Source organism: Carcharhinus amblyrhynchos, chromosome 7 (genome assembly GCF_965287045.1).
Source record: "Carcharhinus amblyrhynchos chromosome 7, sCarAmb.v2.hapA, whole genome shotgun sequence".
NCBI classification, from domain to species: domain Eukaryota; kingdom Metazoa; phylum Chordata; class Chondrichthyes; order Carcharhiniformes; family Carcharhinidae; genus Carcharhinus; species Carcharhinus amblyrhynchos.
The window spans coordinates 14,726,789-14,747,941 of record NC_137330.1 but is presented as its reverse complement, the minus strand read 5'-3'; the positions used below and the strand labels follow the sequence as shown (position 1 = coordinate 14,747,941).

At 44.0% G+C, this 21,153-nt stretch overlaps 1 protein-coding gene across 1 annotated transcript in view; it reads left to right on the top strand.

Moving 5' to 3' along the window:
* Positions 1-21,153, top strand: part of adgrb3 (adhesion G protein-coupled receptor B3) — a 791,427-nt gene that overhangs the window by 336,438 nt on the left and 433,836 nt on the right. The window contains exons 3-5 of the mRNA XM_080191979.1: positions 2,136-2,246; positions 7,592-7,753; positions 17,657-17,821. Of these exons, the coding sequence (XP_080048105.1) occupies positions 2,136-2,246; positions 7,592-7,753; positions 17,657-17,821 (438 nt within the window). The remainder of the gene's footprint in view (positions 1-2,135; positions 2,247-7,591; positions 7,754-17,656; positions 17,822-21,153) is intronic.

The window sequence follows — 21,153 nt, the reverse complement described above, 5'->3', positions numbered from 1 at the left end:
ACTATTTGTCATCAACCTTGCCCAGTTTTATTAGTTTAGATTTTGTCAGTATTTCCGTTAGCTCCGACTACTCAAGGGCAAGCTGAGAGAATGTTTTCTGTCTATTCCACAATCTCCTGCTATTGATAGAATTCCCCGGACATGATTAACAATGAGAAATCTCCCTTTCCTGCTCTCAAAAAGGAAGGACAGGGAATGTTATCTCTTTTCCACTCAGTTTCTGCTATGAAAAGCCATTCCCCCAAATGATTTAATTATTGTTCAAACTGCGTGTTTACACGGGAAGGATCCTACACATGGGCTTTCTGCTTTCGTGCTTTTGTAAAAGTAATACCTGCCTACGTAATTTGGGACAGGATTAGACACAAGTCACGATGCACCTTTAGAGAGTGCATAGCAAATCATGGCAGCTGTGGACTAAAATTAATTTTGAATTAAGTGTGTTTAATTGGTGCATTTGAAGGGAAGCTGAATAGGTATGTCAGGGAGAAGGGAATAGAAGGATATGCTGATGAGATGGATGGGAAAAAGTTGGTGCACAGTATAAAGACCAATATGGACCAATTGTGCTGACTTGCCTGTTTCTGTTAAAGCAACAGAAAATGCTGTGCATTCTATGTAAAAATCCCTTCAAATGTAAAGCTATAGTCAGCATATTTCTTGTATGTGTGCGTGCATTATGCACTACTGAATATTCACCTTTTAAACAATTTTCAGCCTCAGGTTTTACAAGGGTCAGTGCCAGCAGAGGGGCAATGGGCTAGTAGCAGATTGACAGCCGATTATCCACCTCTCCTCAGCCGGAATTTTACTGCCCCAGCCACCCCAGGAATCGGAGTAGGCGAGGGACAAAACCTGGAAAGGTCCGTTGACCTCAGGACAGGCGAGGCCGGAAAATCCCACCCCACATTTTAGCCTGCAATGCCGTGGAAAATATTGCCGAGACTTTTCACTTCAGAACATGTAAAAGCAGCAACGTGACTTGCAGACAAATATCCCGGCAGATTTTCAACCATTGTTCTGTCAACTCCAGCGGAACAAAGATGGGAAGCGGTGGAAAAGTAGCTGCCAATTTGCCATGATCCTGTTTCACATGGCTGGTACAGATCCACCTTCACCCCATCCCATTGGCTTTGCATTGTGTCAAAACAAGTTCTTCCCCCAAGCCCAATCAGCAGTTTATGAAGAACTTCCTCGGTTTCTTATTTTCAATCTTTTAATGGTATGAGGGGCAAACCTCGATGGGCTGAATGGTCTGCTTCTGTTCCTGCATTCCTCATGCATACAGAAACTTGCCAATACCTTCAAAAAGGGAACGGCTCTCAGACCATAAGATACAGGAACAGAATTAGGCTATTTGACCCATCAAGTCTGCTCTGCCATTCAATCATGGCTGATGTTACCCAATCTCATTCTCCTGCCTTTTCCCCATAACCTTTGATCCCCTTACCAATCGAGAATCTATCTATCTCTGTCTTAACTACACTCAATGACCTGGCCTTGATAACCTTCTGTGGCAATGAATTCCATAGATTCACCACCCTCTGGCTAAAGAAAGTCCTCCTCACCTCAGTTCTAAAAGGTTGGCCTTTTACTTTGAGGCTGTGCTCTGGGGTCCCAGTTTCTCCAACTAATGGAAACATCTTCTCCATGTCCACTCTGTCCAGGCCTTTCAGTATTCTGTAAGTTTCAATGAGATCCCCCCCTCGTCCTTCTGAACTCCATCGAGTACAGACCCAGAGTCCTCAAACGCTCCTCATACATCAAGTTTTTCATTCCTAGGGTCATTCTCATGAATCTTCTCTGGACTCCCTCCAAAGCCAGCACATCCTTCCTTTAGATACAGGACTCAAAATTGCTCACAACACTCCAAAGGTGTTCTGACCAAAGCCTCAGCAACACATCTAGTCACCTGTCTGCGTAACGCACCAAAGGAATTCCCCACCCCATTCTACTCAATAGCAAAGATCGAACGTACACTTATGTAATTTTTACTTGGCTGATTGACAAAAAATTCTGTGCCTGTTTTGTTCATACTTTGTCATTTAAGGTTAGTAAGAATGAATAAGATACAAATGTAAATGTGTGTAATTGTGCAATGGTAGAGCTTTCATAAACCTCTATTCTATCCTTAGAATATGGATTGATGGGAGATCACACAATAAAAAGTCAGCGACCTCGATCAGTTCATGAGAGAAAGGTCCCTCAGGAACAAGCTGATGCTGGTAAAATTATGCCACATACTGGTAATTAATTCAATAGTTCTATTCCTGTCTTCATTTTATCAATATAACAAACCCACTGCATGCTTTCATAGAGTTTTTTTCTTTTAATTTTAATTGTGCAGGTGACATTGCTTGTACATTAACCATTTCCTTTAAGATCAGTCACCCAGAACATGTCCAGAAGTACTGACTAGTCTGTAGCTGAATTGACATTTTAGGTATAGTATTAATTTTTAAAAAACCAAGCCATTGCATGTACGCAATAGATGGTAATTTATTTACAGGGGCTTTGTACTGGTTTTGCAAAAATGATGAAGCAAACTTGAAAGTGTTTGCTGAGGTTAGGCATCCATGCTTTTTGGCAGGTCGAGGTTTTGGGCTTTTGAGTATTCTGCCCCCTAGATATGTAGGGAAGCCCTGGTTTTTGAAGATAAGTCATAGACCCTCAAACAATTGGATGCCATTTTAGCCTGACCCATCTCCTGGATAACCGATGCGATCAGGTACAACACTGGTTTGACACCCTGTCTGCCTTAATCCTCAGTTGAAGTCAATATTGGCTGGGGTGGAAAGCTGATGTTCTACCTGATTTTGTGGGACTTCCCTCCCCCTCCCCCAGCGAGTTAGGTTAAAAGTACTCCTGGGTTGTCTATGTTGTAAATTCATGTTCACTGTTAGGAGGTAGAAAGTGCATGCAACCAGAGTTTCCATTTGGACTCAGTGTGATGTGAAAGAACAACAGTGTACAGGTTTGAAGAAAAGATTTTGATCTTCTCCAACTCAGAACAGTTGTGATTAACAAAAACATTGTTCATCAATTGCGAAGTACAAGCTGTCATATTTTACACATCCAGTGGATACTTAGGTGTGTCTAACTCTTCAGAAGCTGTCTCCATGTTTACTTATGTAAAAGTAAACATTTACTTATGTTTAGTTTGCCCACACTCTCACTGTAAGATTTTGAGGGCACAACGACTGCTGGAGGTGAGCAGATTCCCAATCTCACATCAATGGTTGGGTTAAAAAGGCTTTTCACTTTGTTAATCTTATACTGCACGGCAGGCTTTCTTCAACTTATTTCCTCATGGTTTATTAATGCAGGATTTGATTTTCATTATTTTCAAAGATGAGTTTCATGCATTCATGTTCATTTGAAATGATCAAGTCCAAATCATTGAAATGCTAAGTGTTTTTGGTATTAATATTTAATTGTGTTAATGGTAGACAGTCTACTTTACTTAATTTTCAGGCATCTGAGTATCTGATGCTCAGGTTTCCTATGTAGTTCAAAGGGGGTTGCTTCTCATGAAATAGGTGGGCTGCTAGAACTCAGAGTTGGGAGGAAGAAGGGGGCTCAAAAAGTAGAATGGTGAAGTTAGCAAACCTCAATGGAGAAACTATTCCTGCCAGTCAGTCGTGGAGTAACACGCGCAAACTGTTCTGAAGAAGCCTTCAGATCAGATTGCTCTGAAAGAGGTTAGGTTTCATTGATTAGGAGGTGATAAAAAGGGGGAAAGAATCAAGACATTACGAGATAAATGTGTATTTCTTATCTCTAATTTTGCATGTTTGCTGCATTCAGTGTTTCATTTCATCACAACTGTGCTGCTATGATTGTTGACAAGTAGATCCCGGGAAAACAGCGTGTTTGTAATACACTACGAGGCACCATTGAGTTCTGTTCACTATCGATGTATAACAAGTTGGTTTTCATTGTACTTTCTTGTCCACCGAAGTAGATCTGTAATACACAGAAATGTATTTTTTTTTAAATCCTTTGCTTCACTCTTTCTAACATGCCTCAATTCCAACTAATAAATAACCTCCCAGTTGCTGGTTTTCATTCAAGTGCTGAAAAGTCATTGATTTCTTATCAGCATTGAGGTTATGAATGAGAATACATGTTATCTCGCATGGGAAGTTAAAGCATACCATGTCTATCTGCTTTAAAAATGGTACCATCCTTTTTGCTCTGTTTGTTATTCTAACTCCTTTCCAGACAATTAGTAAAGGTTTAGGCTTTAAAAATGAACTGTATCAGGAAGAATTTCAGACTGTAGTTCATTATAAGTCTTTAGAAATGTTGACATTTTCATGCCATTAAAGATCTGGACCGAACCAAAAATAGAGCTGCAGTTATTGCAACTACCAATCTTCAGTAGATTATACAACAAGACCAAGGACTTCATCATTGCCTCTGATGATATTACTGCTTTAATCTGGTGCCTTCCCTAGATATCTTACATACCTGTACCAAGTTAATGAATGGTAGCGTTTATCTCAAATGTCACGTATACTTTGGAAGTGTCAGGAACTTCAATTTCTCTTTCCTAATAATTTCCCCAACTATTGCAGAATGAATTTGTCAATCTGATTAAACCCCTGTGAACATAAGTACATGTGGGAGAAAGGGGTTTTAGCTCGACTGAGTAATGGTGGCAAAAGTCCAGGGGCTTTTCTGTAGTAAACATGGCAAAACGAGAATCACTCAAGGCAGTTATTTAGTATGGAAGAGAGCACGGGGACAGTGCTGCTGTGACCACTATTACTGTTTATGTATTACAGTCACAAGTAGGCTTACATTAACACTGCAATGAAGTTGCTGTGAAAATCCCCTCGTCGCCACACTGCGGCGTCTGGGTACACTGAGGGACAGTTTAGCATGGCCAATGCACCTAACCAACACATCTTTCAGACTATGAGAGGAAACAGGAGCATCCAGAGTAAACCCGTGCAGACTCTGCACAGACAGTGTCCCAAGATGGAAATCGAACCTGGGTCCCTGGTGCTGTGAGGCTGCAGTACTAAACCACTGTGCTGCCTGGATGTGAGGGGATGAATGTTTAAATGGACTAATATAAACAAGGCAAAGAGGCGACAAGCAAACATCAGAAATTGCAGTTTCTAGACATTAATCTTTGTTTTATATTAAAAGAGGATTCCTATTTGTTCTATGTAATGATGGATCAGCAGCACAGGCCAGGTTGCTCCTATATCTCCTCAGCTTCCCCCTGTTCATTGAAGACTTACAGAAATATCTATCAGGGATGTTTGCATCAGCTGTTCAGTGAAGCTTTAATAAAGAAAGGAATAGCTTTTGTTTACTGTTTCAAAAGAAAGCATTTTTTTGTTCAATGGCGAATTTGCTTTCTTTGGGTAGTTGCTGCTTTGTTTGTGTCCTTGCTTGTTCTGCTGATTAAACAACCTTAATGGGGACTCTGAATGAATATGGAAAACCTGCACTTATGGAATAATACTACACAATGCCCGGAGAAAGTCACACCGCTTCTGGAAAGGGGATAAAAGAGGGTTAACGTATTAGATATGAGCCTTTCACCAGAGCTGAAAGCTCAGCACTAACACAGGTTTTTTTTTTCTCATTTTGCTGAGAAATTCATGCTCAATGTGTCTCGTCCTTCACAGGTGCTAACTGACCTCGAATCATAGAATATAGAACAATTTACAGTCATCTGGCACATTGTGTCTATACCAGCTCTCTACGAGGACAGTGCACCTCATGCCAACCACCCCCACCCCCCACTACTTTTTCCCTGTACCCTTGCATTTTTTTCCCTTTTCAGATAATAATCCAATTCTCTTTTGAAAGCCAGAATTGAATCTGCCTCCACCATACCCACAGACAGTGCATTCCAGATACTTCATAAAGTGTATTGCCCAGAACTAGATACAATACTCCATTAGAGGCCAAATGAGGCTTAACTTACCCTCCTATGCTGTCTGGCCCTGTCAATAAAGCCCAGAATGCAATATGCAATGTGAACCTGTCCAGCCATCTTCAATAACATGTGCACATATACCACCTCCCCCAGTCACCTGCTCCTGCACACACTTTAGAATTGTATCCTTCAGTTTATAGTGTCTCTTTGCATTCTTTTTACCAAAACGTCATGCTTCCCTGTGTTAAACTTCGTCTGCCGCTTGCCCGCCCAATTCGCCAGCCAGCCCATGCCCAACTGCGTATGTTCAATGTTTTCTTTCTGAGCTCACGGTGAAACACCCAAGGTCAAACCTCAGCCGTAGCCGTTATTTGAAGCTTGGGTGGCGGTGCCTGTGGTGTGCACAGCTTACTATGATTGGCAGGTGATCTGTGCCACCCTGCCCAACCAGTACAAACAGTTGCACTTCTCTGCCTGAATAACAGCACGGAGAGTGAGAGGAACTTGGGGGGGGAGAAAAGGAGCACTGAAAATATATACTGTGATCTACTTTAAAGCCCCTGAGTTCATTCTCTAGAGATCCTGGACATGTTGATTACGGGGTTGAGGGAGAAAGAAGCCCTTTGTGAGTTGTGTTTTTAGGCCTTTGCTTTTGGATTTACAGAAATAACCATACAGCATAGCGTGAAACAGCTGATAACCTTGTAATTAATGTGTCAGTGTACTTGAAAACAATTTCAATTTTTGTGATTCATAATGCATACTTAGGAGGCGCATAATGACTCGTCTAACAATTCAGGAACAACTTTCATTAAAGTGTGCATGGGACTCAGCATTTGCACCAAGAGTCCCTTGGAGATGTCATTATCTCCTGCTAATGCTTGTTTTCTGACCTCTATTAATGTTGGCATGACATTACTTCTCAAATGTAAATGGGGTCTCCATTCTAAATGGCATGGGACTCCTGAGCTAATATACACAGTGGCTTATTTCAGCCTGCAATTATATGCTTGAGTATTGGCAAAGCAAAACTGGGACTTTTAATCCAGGAGTAGGGTAGGAATGCAGCAATAAGAGATTCCCTCCCACCGTTAACCACCCCCTCGCTCTTCACCACCACCCCCCCCCCAACATTTCCCAATCACTGCCCACAGAAACTCCATCTCTGTCCACTCCCTACCCACTCTCCCCACCCATTGCCAGGAAGGCCAGCTCCCACCGTCTGCACTTGACGCAGAACGGATTACAACTGCAATGGCCAGGCGAGCTCCAGCAACATTTTAAAGGTTAGCTTAGAAGAGAAAAGGCATTTTTCTATTTGAAAATGTGGACGGGGATCCCAATGAGACACAAAATTCCCTTCAGGAGCCAAGGAAATGTATTCCCAGCCAGACTGCATCAATCAGGAGGTACTGCTTTGGGAGTCTCAGAGCACCCCGCACCCCCCACCCCCCCTAACCCCAGCACCGTATAACCTGAATGGCCCATTCAGTTACTATTCCCAACGCGTCTCAAAGATCACCGGGTACCTTGGCAACTGCTCTTTCCAATTCCCTCATGGATTACGGTTTCTAGATGAGACACGTGAACTGCAAACCTTGCTTTATCCTGTTAACTCTTGATAGTGTACTGTTATTGTCAATGGAGCTGGCACTGTTCAATAATTGGTATGTCACTCTTTATACACAGGAGACCCTGTTACAGAAGAATGGACCCAGTGGAGTATGTGTTCAGTAACATGTGGTCAAGGGTCGCAGGTGCGAACCAGAGCTTGTGTATCATCTTACGGGATTCTGTGCAGCGTGCCTTTAAGAGAATCAAGGGTTTGCAATAACACTGCCCTCTGTCCAGGTAGTGTTAGCAACGGATGAGTAAAAATATGGATGTTTAATTATATGACTCAGTAGACAAACCGAGCAAAGATCATTTTCAAATTTGTGCATTTTGCTCCATTTGTTTTGTTTTAAAATAGCGTGATTGAATGTTTAGACATTTTACCTGTTATAAACTTAAAACTGTGTGGAAATCATTTTTATTTAAAAAAATTGGTGTTGCAATGATGTGTTCGAATTTGACAAGTTACCACGCAACCCACACTCAACATGTGGCGAAATAAGCTCAGTGCTTTGAATACAAGCCTTCAACAAATCATACTGTTTAGCCAAAAACATCAGGTAAATTGGGATTTTTCTTGTCATCGTGCCACCAGTAGCTGGGTAGAAGTCTGTCCCACTTCATTTATATATTCTGTGCTCTTTACATTCTGATTTCTCCTGCTAGCTGGCTGGTGTACAATGTGCATCTTAGAATGACTTGTTTCATTCAAGATTGAGATTACTATTATTGGAGACCAACTTTGTCGCAGTGAAATTTTTAGTGTTGTGGGAAAATCATTGAATCTCTGCAGTGCCGAAGAGGCCATTTGGCCCATCAAGTCTGCACTGACTCTTTGACAGGGAATCTTACCCAGACCCTTACCAGAATGTTTTTTTTCCTTTTCATTCACAGGTTTTAAGTCGGTCCGCCTTGTGTCCAACGAGGGGCATACACGCGATGGGTCGTACTTGGGCTGCTCTTGGTTGTTCGAGATTGGCCTAGTGCTTCATGTCGTTAGTGTGTGCCTAAACTGGACCAGATACTGGGCAAGACGACAGCTCAGTGACTATCACTGTTTGCTGTGCAGACACATGGATTTGGGCCAGTGTCTGTGGGAGTTTGCGCATTCTCCCCGTGCTTGCATGGGTTTTCTCCGGGTGCTCCGGTTTCCTCCCACACTCCAAAGATGTGCTGTTAGGCCGATTGGCAGTAATAAATTGTCCCTAAATCAGTTTCCCTCAATCTGGATGGCCATAAAACATTAGACAAGGGTCATGAGAGGAGAGGGGGCCTGGTGGTGTTGAGATGGTGACGCGGGCTCATTGGGCCAAAGGGCCTGTTTCCCGGGCTGTTTTTGTTCTTTGACCCTATTTCCTGCCCCACCCCATCCCATCCCATCCCATCCCATCCCATCCCTGTAAACCCACACATTTCCCATGGTTAATCCATCCAACCAACACATCCTTGGCCACCATGGGCATTTAGCATGGCCAATCCACCTAAACTGTGGAAGGAAACCCATGCAGATATGGTGAGAATGTGCAAATTCCACACAAACAGCCACCCAAGGCTGGAATTGAACTGGGGTCCCTGAAGCTGTGAGGCAGCAGTACTAACCACTGTGCATCTATGAAGGATATTAGTGAATGGAATGAGTTTTTACAACAATTAACAATTGTTTCATGGTCAGGGAACTGGAGGGTCAGGAAGAAACCCATGCAGTCACGGGGAGAAGGTGCAAACTTCATACAGACAGTCATCTAAGACTTATAATTCCAGATTTTCTTTATTGAACTGAAGTTCCACCATCTGCTACGGTGGGATTCGAACACAGGAGCATTACCCTCAGTCTCTGGATTACTAGTCCAGTGACAATACCATTACACCATTGCCCCTCCTTGCAAAATAAAGAAAAAGGAAAATCAAGGAATGGAAAAATAGATATTTATTGGCAAGGGATCCAGTGAATTGTCACAGCATTTGATTTGGTTTCTCAGTTCTAGAATAGAACAGAAAGCTGGCGGAATTAATCACAATTTGCACTCTTCCGATCTGCAGAAAAGGTATCTTATGTATTTGAAACATTATATTCAGCTTTCAGTGGGGCACTGCAATTTACTTGTCACTCAGGTTGTGTTCAGGGTTGGGTTACTTTTAATGTTCGTTGCTGAATAACCTAGATAGTTTTGTGATGCAGGCTCCCACTGTTCCTGGTGGCTTCAAGCAAATATACAGGATAACAAGTTCCATCCTGACACACACACACCAGCACTGTAGAAGCTCTTCCTAGCCCAGTACATTTTTGCATTTGGGTTTTTTCTTTTAGGGGGGATCTGGGTGTCTGATGAGAGGCCACTGTTCATACATAGTCTCGTGGCCTGATGAGGAAGTGCCATTAGCATCGTGGCACAGTGGCTAAGCACTACTGCCTCTCAGCTCCAGGGACCCAAGTTCGAATCCGGCCTTGGGTGACTCTGTGTTTGCCCATTATCCCCGTGAGTGTTTGGATTTCCTCTGGGTCTCCATTTTCCTACCAAAGTCCAAAGATGTGCAGGCTAGGTGCATTGGCCATGCTAAATTGCCCCTTAGTGTCCCAAGATATGTAGGTATGGGGATTATTGGGATAAATGTGTGGGTTACGGGGACAGGGCTTAGGTAAGATGCTCTTGGAGAGTTGGTGCAGATTTGATGGGTTGAAATGCTCCTTCAGCAGAGTAGGATTCTATGATTCTCAAACCACTACAGTCCATGTGGTGATACTATTCAGGTTGGTTCAAGACAAGCAGGTAGAACATTCAGCATACTTCAGAAGACAACTCAGTCTACTGCACAGGGATCATGTTGCTTCCAATGGAGCAATTCCATGATGTTTCTCACAGCACCAAGGACCAGCATTTGATTTCAGTCTTGGGTGACTGTCTGTGCAGAGTGTTCCCCATGTCTGCGTAAGTTTCTTCTGGGTGCCCCAGTTTCCTCCCACATCCCCAAAGATGTGCAGATTAGATGGACTGGTCATGCTAAATTGTCCCTTGGAATCTAAAGATGCATAGGTTAGGGGGATTAGCCATGGTAAATACGCAGGGTTACAGTGAAAGGGTAGGAGGGTGGAGAGAGTGTGGGCTAGGTGTGATTAAAATGCTCATTGGGAGAGTCAGTGCAGACTAGATGGGCCAAATGGCCTCCTTCTGCACTGCAGGGTTTCTCTGATTCACTTTCATTTTCCTACCTTTTCCCTGTAACTCTTGATTTCCTTACTGATCAAAAATCTGAGCGTTAAACATATACAACAACTCTGCTCCCACAGCTCTCTGTGGCAAGGAGTTCCAAAGACACTCAACCCTCATACAGAAGAAATTCATTCTTATCTCACTCTTAAAGTGGCATCCATTTATTATATATCATTCACAAGAGCAATTAAGCATGGACAACAAATTTGCTGACTTTGGTCGCAACACACACATCCCATGAAAGAAAATAGAACCTTACAGTGCAGAAAGAGGCCCTTCGGCCCATCGAGTCTGCACTGAACACAATCCCACCCAGGCCCTACCCCCATATCCCTACATATTATACCCACTAATCCCTCTAACCTCCGCTACCCTGGATACTAAGGATCAATTTCTCAGCATAGCCAATCAACCTGACCTGCACAGCTTTGGACTGTGGAAGGAAACTGGAGTACCTGGAGGAAACCCACACAGACACGAGGAGAATGTGCAAACTCCGCACAGACAGTAGCCCAAGCCAAGAATCGAACCCAGGACCCTGTAGCTGTGAAGTAGCAGTGCTAACCACTGTGCCACCGTGCCGCCCAACTGAAAAAAGGATCTGTGTTTTGGTGCAGTTTGGCTTGTCAACCTGATGGAGGGACTAAGAGATAAGATGGAGTCAGTTCTGATCAGGTTGTGAAGTTATTACCAGATTTCAGTGAATTATTTCCCCCCTTCCTCATGAGGTTCTCCCACCTAAGTCTTCAAAAACACATCACTAACTTCAATTCTATTTAGAAATTCTTATTTTCTGGTGGAACAAAAGAAAGTCTGGAATTTCTCAGTACTTTTTTTTAATAGTTTATTTTATTAATCAAAAATAGGTTTGCAGGTGCAGCAGGTAATTAAGAAGGCAAATGGAATTTTGTCCTCCATTGCGAGAGGGATGGAGTTTTAAAGCAGTGAGGTTATGTTGCAGCTGTATAAGGTGCTGGTGAGGCCACATCTGGAGGACTGTGTACAGTTTTGGTCTCACTACTTAAGAAAGGATATACTGGCACTGGAGGGGGCGCAGAGGAGATTCACTAGGTTGATTCCGGAGTTGAGAGGGTTGGCTTATGAGGAGAGACTGAACAGACTGGGGCCATGTTATTGGAATTCAGAAGAATGAGGGGAGATCGTGTAGAAACTTATAAGATTATGAAGGGAATAGATAAGATAGAAGCAGGGAAGTTGTTTCCACTGGCAGGTGAAACTAGAACTAGGGGGCATAGCCTCAAAATAAGGGGAAGCAGATTTAGGACTGAGTTGAGGAGGAACTTCTTTACACAAAGGGTTGTGAATCTGTGGGATTCTCTGCCCAGTGAAACAGTTGAGGCTACCTCATTGAATGCTTTTAAGGCAAGGATAGATAAATTTTTGAATAGTAAAGGAATTATGGGTTACGGTGAGTGGGTGGTTGAGTGGAGCCGAGTCCGTGAAAAGATCAGCCATGATCTTATTGAATGGCAGAGCAGGCTCAAGGGGCCAGATGGCCTACTAAGGTGGCTCCTCATTCTTAAGTTCTTACGTTACAGTAACTCCACAATGAAGTTACTGTGAAAATTCCCCAGTTGCCATACTCCGGCACCTGTTTGGGTGCACTGAGGGAGAATTTTAGCGCAGGTAATGCACATAACCACAGTCTATTGGACTGTGGGAAGAAACTGGAGCACCTAGGGGAAACCTAAGCGGACACAGGGAGAATGTGCTGACTCTACACAGACAGTGACCCAAGCCGGAATTTGAACCCCGGCCCCTGGCGCTGTGCTAACCACTGTGTCACCGTTCCACCCTCTCAACTGCACCTTGGTCACTTCTTCTTTTCAGAGTTCACCAAGGGAGACAACTCCCTCTTTTCTGCAAATCCACACTTAAAATAGAAATAACCTGTTAATCTTTTATTTATTAATATTTTCCAGTTGGAGTGGAATATTCAAAAATTGATCCAGCCAACTTGTTTTAAGGAAAAGTCTCTTACTTTGATCATGTGGGAGTGGAATGCTGCCCTGTGCAGTGAATTGAAATGTTAGGTTAATCTTAATTTTGGTCTGATGAGTGGAAATTTTCCAAACATTCCCTAACTTTGTGCCAGATTCTTCAAATATCCCATTGGTGGATGAAGCTCCGTGCTGGTATTATGAGTTTGCAACTTCTATCCAAATTGCCCAGGAGGTGTCATAGTGTGGACCAGGAAAGTTAGGATGACAAGGTTTCCCTCCCCTCATCCCAGGCGTTGACGGAGAACAGATCCTTGCCGATACTGCCTTCCCCACAGTCAATCAACAGGAAACATCAACTGTCTGGAGGATATGACTTCACACACCGCACCCCCCCCCCCCAATCACTCAGGGGGAAGTCACACCTCAGAGAGCTGGTCAGATTGGTCTCGTCCCAGCAGCACCAGAAGTTGCAGTGGACAGGGCTGGGACTACAAGCATTCCTCAGAATCTAAGCCCCGAGATTTCACGACCAGTTATGTTTTGGGGGTCCTGGGGAGGGGAGGTAAGGTCCAGGGATTTTCTTTTAACTTTCTTGTAGCTGTGGATTGCCAACTGTCACTTGAGTGCAGTCGAACCTCTCCATCACCTCTCTGCCTCTTCACTGCCTCCCTCTTCTGAGGCTGTCCGTCAAGATCAAGTCTTAGATGAATCCCAACTTCCCTCTTCAGGAAATGTCAGAGTGACTGTGGCTATTCCAGGAATCTCCACTCCCTTTCCACTTATTCTGAACCTTGCTGCACACCCCCCCCTCCCCCCCTCCCACTTGTAAAGTTGATGTTAGGTTTGGCGCTGATCTGACCTATGAACCCTACACCCTGTCCATCACAATGATGACCTGTCTCCGATGTCACTCTACATCTCTGTCTCTACTGCTGTCATTTTCCATCGCGAATGTAAAACGTGCTTTCTTCATGTTCAAGAACGCTGGTCTATTCTTTCCTTGCTGGCTTCCCCTATTCTGAAATCTCTCCTAAAAGAAGAAATCTTTTTAAATTCTACTGCATGAATTTTGACCCACATTCAAAGTCCTGCTCATCAATGCTTCGCTCTCCTCCGTCTAGATGACCGACAATGGCTATCTGCCCATAAAGGGCATTTGGGAAAACTTGGTGCATGGGACTCCTAAATTAGAGGCCCCAAGCTAACGCTCTGGCAGCATGGGTTCATATCCCACCACTTCAGCTGCTTGTAATTGAAAAATTATTCTGATTATCTACAAATCCCTCCACTTTCTTGCCCTGAGCTCCAGCCCTAAACCTGCCCAAAAATTACATCCCTTAGCTCTCACCTTTGCTCCATCAGAGCTTTGCACCCACTTGCCTCTGTGCTTTGGGATTCAATCCATAAATCTCTCAATTTCTTCGTCACCTTTGAAAATCCAATTTCAAAACCCATTTTAGTGATGATGTTTTCACTTGCATCTTCTTCTCTCCCAGTGCCTATCAACCTAAACCCACATTTGAGATATCTCTTGGGATTTCAGAGGCCGTGCCCTTAACTAAGCTGTTCCAGCACAATAACAACACTGGCATCTACCGAGCAATGTGGAAAATTGCCTGGCTATGTCCTACAAATAAAAATCAGAACAAATCCAACATGGCCACTTACCAGCCCATTAGTCCATCGTCAGTGAAGGGATGGAAGGAGTCATCAACTATTGGCACTTAGTCAGCAATTACCTGCTCACTGGCTTGCGTCTGGGTTCCACCAGGATCACGCACTCCTGACCTCATTGCAGCCTTGGTTCAAACATGGACAAAAGAGCTGAATTCCAGAGGAGAGTGACTGCCTTTGACTTCAAGGCAGCATTTGACTGAGCATGGCGTCAAGGAGTCATTGGGATTCAGGACTAATATCCTCCAATAGTTGGATTCACAAAGGAAGATGGTTGTGGTTTGTGGAGGCCAATCATCTCAGATTCAGGACATCACTGCAGGGGATCCTCAAGTTTATGTTCAAGGCCTAAACACTTTCAGTTGCTTCATCAATGACCTTTCTTACATCATAAGGTCAGAAGTGGGGATGTTCACTGATGAGTGCACGATGTTCAGCACCATATGTGACTCCTCAAATACTGAAGCAGTTTGTGTCTAAATGCAGCAAGACATGGATAATATCCAGGCTTGGACTAACAAGTGGCAATTAACATAAATACCCCACAAGTGGCAAATAATGACCATCTCCAACAAGAGAGAATTTAGTATCTTCTCCCGACATTCAATGGCATTACCATCGTTGAATTCCTCAACATCTTAGGAGTTAACAGAAATAAACTGGACTAACCGTATAAACGCTATGGCTACAAGAGCAGAAAGAAATCTCACAACACCAGCTTAAAGTCCAACAAGTTTATTTGTAGCAAAAGCCCCCAAGCTTTCGGAACACACTGTTCCTTCGTCAGGTGGGTGCAAGTTCCAGAATTCCCACTTCCAGAATTCTCCTCTAGATTCCCCAAAGCACAAGTCAGGAGTGTGTTGGAATTCTCTCCACTTACCTGGATGAGCACAGCTCAAAATGTGCTCAAGAAGCTCGACATCCATTCAAGACAAAGCAGCTCACTTGATTAGTACTTCTTCCAAAAGATTAAATCCCTCCACCACTGACCAGTAGTGGCAGCTATGTGTGTGTGCCACCTACAAGATACACTGCAGGAACTCGCCAAGGTTCCTTAGGCAGCACCTTCCAAACCTACAGACACTATTATCCGGAAGGACAAGAGGAGCAGTCACCTGGGAATACCACCACCTGGAGGTTCCCCTCCAAGCCACTCGCCATCTTGACTTGGAAATATATTGCCGTTCCTTCACTGTGGCTGGGTCAAAATCTTGGAACTCCCTCCCTAACATCCCTGTGGGTGTGCCTGTACCTTAGCAACTTCAGCGATTTCAAGAAGACAGCTCTTCACCAGCTTCTCATGGGAGAATACAAATGGGCAATAATGCTGACCTAGCCAGTGACACCCATGTCTGAAGAATTAATTTTTTAAAAAAAATGTTTGTTTAGAACATCTGAGGTGTTAATTCCTATAAAATGCAATGGTAAAGTATCACAGACATTAACTATAAGATTACCATTCATTCATTCATTCATTCGTAAGATATGGGCATTGCCAACAAGAAAATATTCATTCCTAATTGAATGAATTCCAGAGAGCAGTAGAAATGAATCACACTATTATGTGTCTAGTCACATATAGAGCAGACTGAGACAGAATGGCAGATTTCCATCCCTAAGGGACATCCCTTAGGTGGCACAGTGGTTAGCACTGCTGCCTCACAGTGCCAGGGGCGTGGGTTTGATTCCCGGCTTAGGTCACTGTCTGTGTGGGATATGCACATTCTCCCCATGTCTGTGTGGGTTTCCTCCAGATGCTCATGTTTCCTCCCACAGTCCGAAGATGTGCGGGTTAGGTGGATTGACCATGCTAGAAAATCGCCCCTTAGTGTCAGGGGGACTAGGTAGGGTAAAATGCGCGGGGTTATGGGGATAGGGCCTGGATGGGATTGTGGTCGGTACAGACTTGATGGGCAGAGTGGCCTCCTTCTGCACTGTAGGATTCTATGATTAATGAACCGCATTGTTTATTGTGATAATGAACCATTATTGTCACAAGCTTTTCAATTCCAGATATTTTAAATTAATTAATTATGCTTCATCAGCTGTGGCAGGATTTGAATTTATATCCCTATATCCATAGCCTTGTTCTTTGGATTAGTAGTTGAGTGGCATTAAAATTATCCCACCAATATGTGGGTGATTATCCTGTAAAATTCACGTAACTCTTTCCAGCACCCTGTCTCCCCCTCCTCTTCCCCTTTTTCCCACCCCTCCCATCCCCTCACCCAGCCTTCAATGTCTCCACGTACCAGGAAAACCAGGCTGGTGACTTCCATCAGCACGCTCCCCAGCCACGCACAGAGAGCTGACTCTATGGCTTTCCATTTGTTCCTTCCGCTTATCCCTACGTGCAGGGAATCGTTTGGTGTTCTGGTGGCTGCACAGTAAGGTTGGAAAGCTCCCCCACAAAGGAAGTCGGTGCAATTAAGGCAATGTACTGACACCTTGGGGACTCAGTGTTATTAACCTCCGCATGATCTCAGTGCATCAGCATCATGAATATATTGGCAGATGGGATTAGGTGGGAGTTCAGGTGGTTCTTATGTGTCGGTGCGGGCTGAATGGGATGAAGAGCCTCTTCTCGTTGCATGATTTTATGATCCTCTACGTTTCTATGAATATTGCCATTTGTTGTGGTTTAATCACTTATGGCATCTCTTTTCTTTTAAATGAAAATTTTTGCCCCTTATAGGGCATAGTAAATGTTAACCATTTCGGAAATTAATAACTACGTACTGTTTTGTATTCATTGTTTCTGAGTGTTTTTCATGTTAACAGTAACATTATCAAGCCATGTTAAAGCAAAGGTGATCTCTGTGAGTCAGTTTTATTTTGGTTTTCACATCAGGAAAACGACCATTCCCTGACTGGGAGCAGAATGGAGACCAATCTTCCCTGATCTCTGGGAATCCCACACACCAAAGTGTGTATGTGCAAGACTGAGACCTGTGGGTGTGCACCACTAATTTTCTTCCCTATGCACCCTATATGTAGGTGCATCACCTAACCCTCCCCACATTTTGATGGATGCATCTCTGGGAGTAATCAACACAGACAAATAGGGAAAGGTGGACACAGAACTAGCAGTGTGTGGCAAAGGGGTAGCAGCACCTTCAAGCTGTACTATCCCCACCGCCTATCTATACCACCTGCACCACTGCCCCCCTCACCCCCCTCCTTCCCCCACCTTGCCTGAGCAACCTTAGAAACTCACCTGTGTTTTTTTTTGTTTCTCTTATTACTGTTAGGTCAAGCCTCTACTTTTACAAACTGTTTTTATCCTGTTGTAGTGCATGGCGTTTGGGAAGACTGGTCACCTTGGAGCCTGTGTTCATTTACCTGTGGTCGAGGACAAAGGACGAGGTCTCGATCGTGCATTTCCCCTCAGTACGGTGGCAGGGCATGTGATGGGCCAGAGTCTCAAACAAAAATCTGCAACATCGCCTTGTGTCCAGGTTAGTGCAGCACTCGCTTATACAATGGCTCATGTGATGTTATGCCATAGGACAGTCAATAGATCCCCTTGAACCTGCTTGAACCATTCAATTAGATGACGGTTGACCTAAGCTTATATCTCCTTACCTTGGTTCCGTGACCCTTAGTACACTTGCCGATAATTTGATCAACCTCTGTTTTGAAACTTTTCTACTGACCCCTCAATCTCTACAGCGTTTTGGTGAAGAGTATTCCACATTTCCACCACCTTTTTGTGAAAATGTGGAACATTCCAACAGGGAGAATAACAATGTCTCCTGTCCTCCGCCCCGAGCAGCCGAACTCCAATTTGAAAGGTACATTTCCTTGCATCCCAGAAAGTAAAAACAGTAAAATGGGGAAATAAGAATACTGGTCTGGTATGGTCTTGCATACTTTAATGGGATACAAGGTGATCTGATAAGGTGGATTCATGATTGGCTTAGCGGTAGGAGACAGAGGGTGATGACAGATGGCTGCTTTAGTGACCAGGGGCCAGCGATCAGTGGTGATCCACAGGGATCTGTGCTGGACTCCCTACTGTTCGACATAGATGACCATGGGGGCGGTGTAGGAACAGTAAGTTTGCTGATGACACAAAAAGATTGGCTGGGTGGTTAACAATGAGGCTGAGTGTCTTGGGTTACAGGTGGATATGGACGAGATGGTCAAATGAGTGGATAGGAGGAATTTAACCCTGAAAATGCACTTTTGAAGGAGTAATTTGATAAGGAAGTATACTTGAAAGGTCTGACACTAGGCAGTGCCAAAGGGACTTTGGCATGTTTGTCCATAAAGCTTTGAAGGTGGAAAGGCAGGTTAATAGGGTGGCGGAAAAAGCATATGAAACACTCACCTTTATCAATCAGGATATAGATTACAAAAGCAGAGAGGTCATGATGAAGTTGTATAGAACTTTGGTGAGGCCACAGCTGGAGTACTGTGTGCAATTCTGGCCGCCACATTATAGGAAGGACGTGAACACACTGGATGGGTCGCAGTGGAGATTCACCAGGATGTTGCCTGGTATGGAACATTTAAGTTATATAGAGAGGTTGGATAGGGAATAAATGAGGAATCTTTGAATCCCTGACAAGCTTCAGTCAAGCATAAACCTGGAGTTGTCAGACTTCTTACTGTGTTTACCCCAGTCCAACGCCGGCAGCTCCACATCAAAGCTTCAGGAAAACAGTCTTATTTCCACATGCCTGAGAGAGAGAATCAGCCCTGACCCAGTGAAGCTCAGTTTGTATCTAGGCTGACTCTGAAGATACAAAGGCTGTACACATTACTCATACTGTTCTCTAGGATCCAGAGTAATACAGGATACCATTGATACGAATAGTTTGAATTGATTATAGTTGATCACATTAGGCGGGCCTATTGTCCTGGATATTTCATATTAATCGGCTCTCCTTGCCTATTTGGTTTGTGATACGAAAGCGATAAATAGGTTTCAATTGTGTGATAATTGTCACAAATGCCCAGTTTCTAGGCTTCTCTTGACCCAGTGGAATGCTAATCAGTATCGACCCTGCATTGTTCGCCAAGGCTTTGAAATGATCTCACCTGTGAAGTAACTGTGTTGGCAGTCTGAGATGTTAATTCGGCATGTCTGCCTGCAGTTACGGTGGATCCTGTGTTTTAATCCTTTCTTAGACATTCCTTTTCCTGCTGTTACATGCACATCCTGGATTTGCCCCAGTACTGGATTGTGCCCTACTTCAGCAGGCTTGGATTGTTTTCCTCTGGAGCAGAGAAGACTGAGGGGTGACCTGATTGAGGTGTTCAAGATTATGAGAGGCATGACAGGGTGGATAGGAAGCAGCTGTTCCCTTTAGTTGAAGGGTTAGTTACAAGGGGATGCAGGTTAAAAGTGAGGGCTGGGAGGTTTGGGGCGGGGGGTGGCGGATTTAAGGAAAAGCTGTTTTACCCCAAGGATGGTGATAGTCTGGAATGCACTGCCTGGGAGGGTGGTGAAAGCAGGAGGCCTCACCTCCTTTATAAAGTACCTGGGTGAGCCATAACATTCAAGACTATGGGCCATGTGCTGGTAGGTGGGTAGGTCAGGGCCTTTCATGCATCCTGCAGACTTGATGGGCCGAAGGGCCTCTTCTGCATTCTAGTATTCTGTGATTGTGTTGTTCTGTAAAATGGAACACCAGTAAAATGGAGAAATAAGAATGCTAGTCTGGAACATAGAACACTACAGCACAAACAGGCCCTTTGGCCCACAAGTTGCACCGATCATATCCATACCTACCAGGCCATAGAACTATCTATAACTCCCAATCCCATTCAAACCCATGTACTCATCCAGAAGTCTTTTAAAAGACCCCAGCGAGTTCACCTCTGCCACCTCCGACGGCAGCCGACTCACTCACCACTCTGAGTGAAAAACTTTCCCCTAACATCTCCTCTATACTTGCTCCCCAGCACCTTAAACCTGTGTCTTCTCGTAGTGACCATTTCAGCCCTGGGAAATAGCCTCCGAGAATCCACCCTATCTTTACCTCTCAACTTTTTATAAACCTCTATCAGGTCACCTCTCAACCTTCGTCTCTCCAGGGAGAAGAGCCCTAGCTCCCTCAACCTATCTTCATAAGGCATTCCCCCCAATCCAGGCAACATCCTTGTAAATCTCCTCTGCACCCTCTCAATAGCTTCCACATCCTTCCTGTAGTGATGTGGCCAGAACTACGCACAGTACTCCAAGTGGGGTCTGACAAGGGTCTTGTAAAATTGTAGCATTACCTCCCGACTCCTAAACTCAATTCTTCGATTAATGAAGGCCAGTACACCATACGCCTTCTTGACCACATCCTCCACCTGCGAGGCCGATTTAAGAGTCCCATGAACCCAGACCCCAAGGTCCTTCTGCTCCTCAACACAGCTAAGACTCCTACCCTTGATATTGTACTCCTTCATCCCATTGGACCTGCCAAAATGGACCACTACACATTTATCTGCGTTGAAGTCCATCTGGACTTTCCTTGTTACAAGGATTCACCTTATGTTCCAGTGGCAATATAAAGAATTGGAGGACACTACGTGATTGAGTCTTCATTCAAAAGTGAGAATCCATTGCTTTGTGCAGTTAGTAAAGAAAAGCTTTCACCTCGGGCCCCTCAACTAGAATGGAAGTGAATGACAAACAATGGAAACTGGCATTGATTGAGAGGCACTATGAAATTAAGTTGCTATAGAGAAAGAAAGGTTTATATTTGTTTGGTGTCTTTCCAAACCACCAGATGTCTCAAAATGTTTACGGTACCTTTGGACAGATTTTTCTCTGAGATGTAGTCATGTTAGT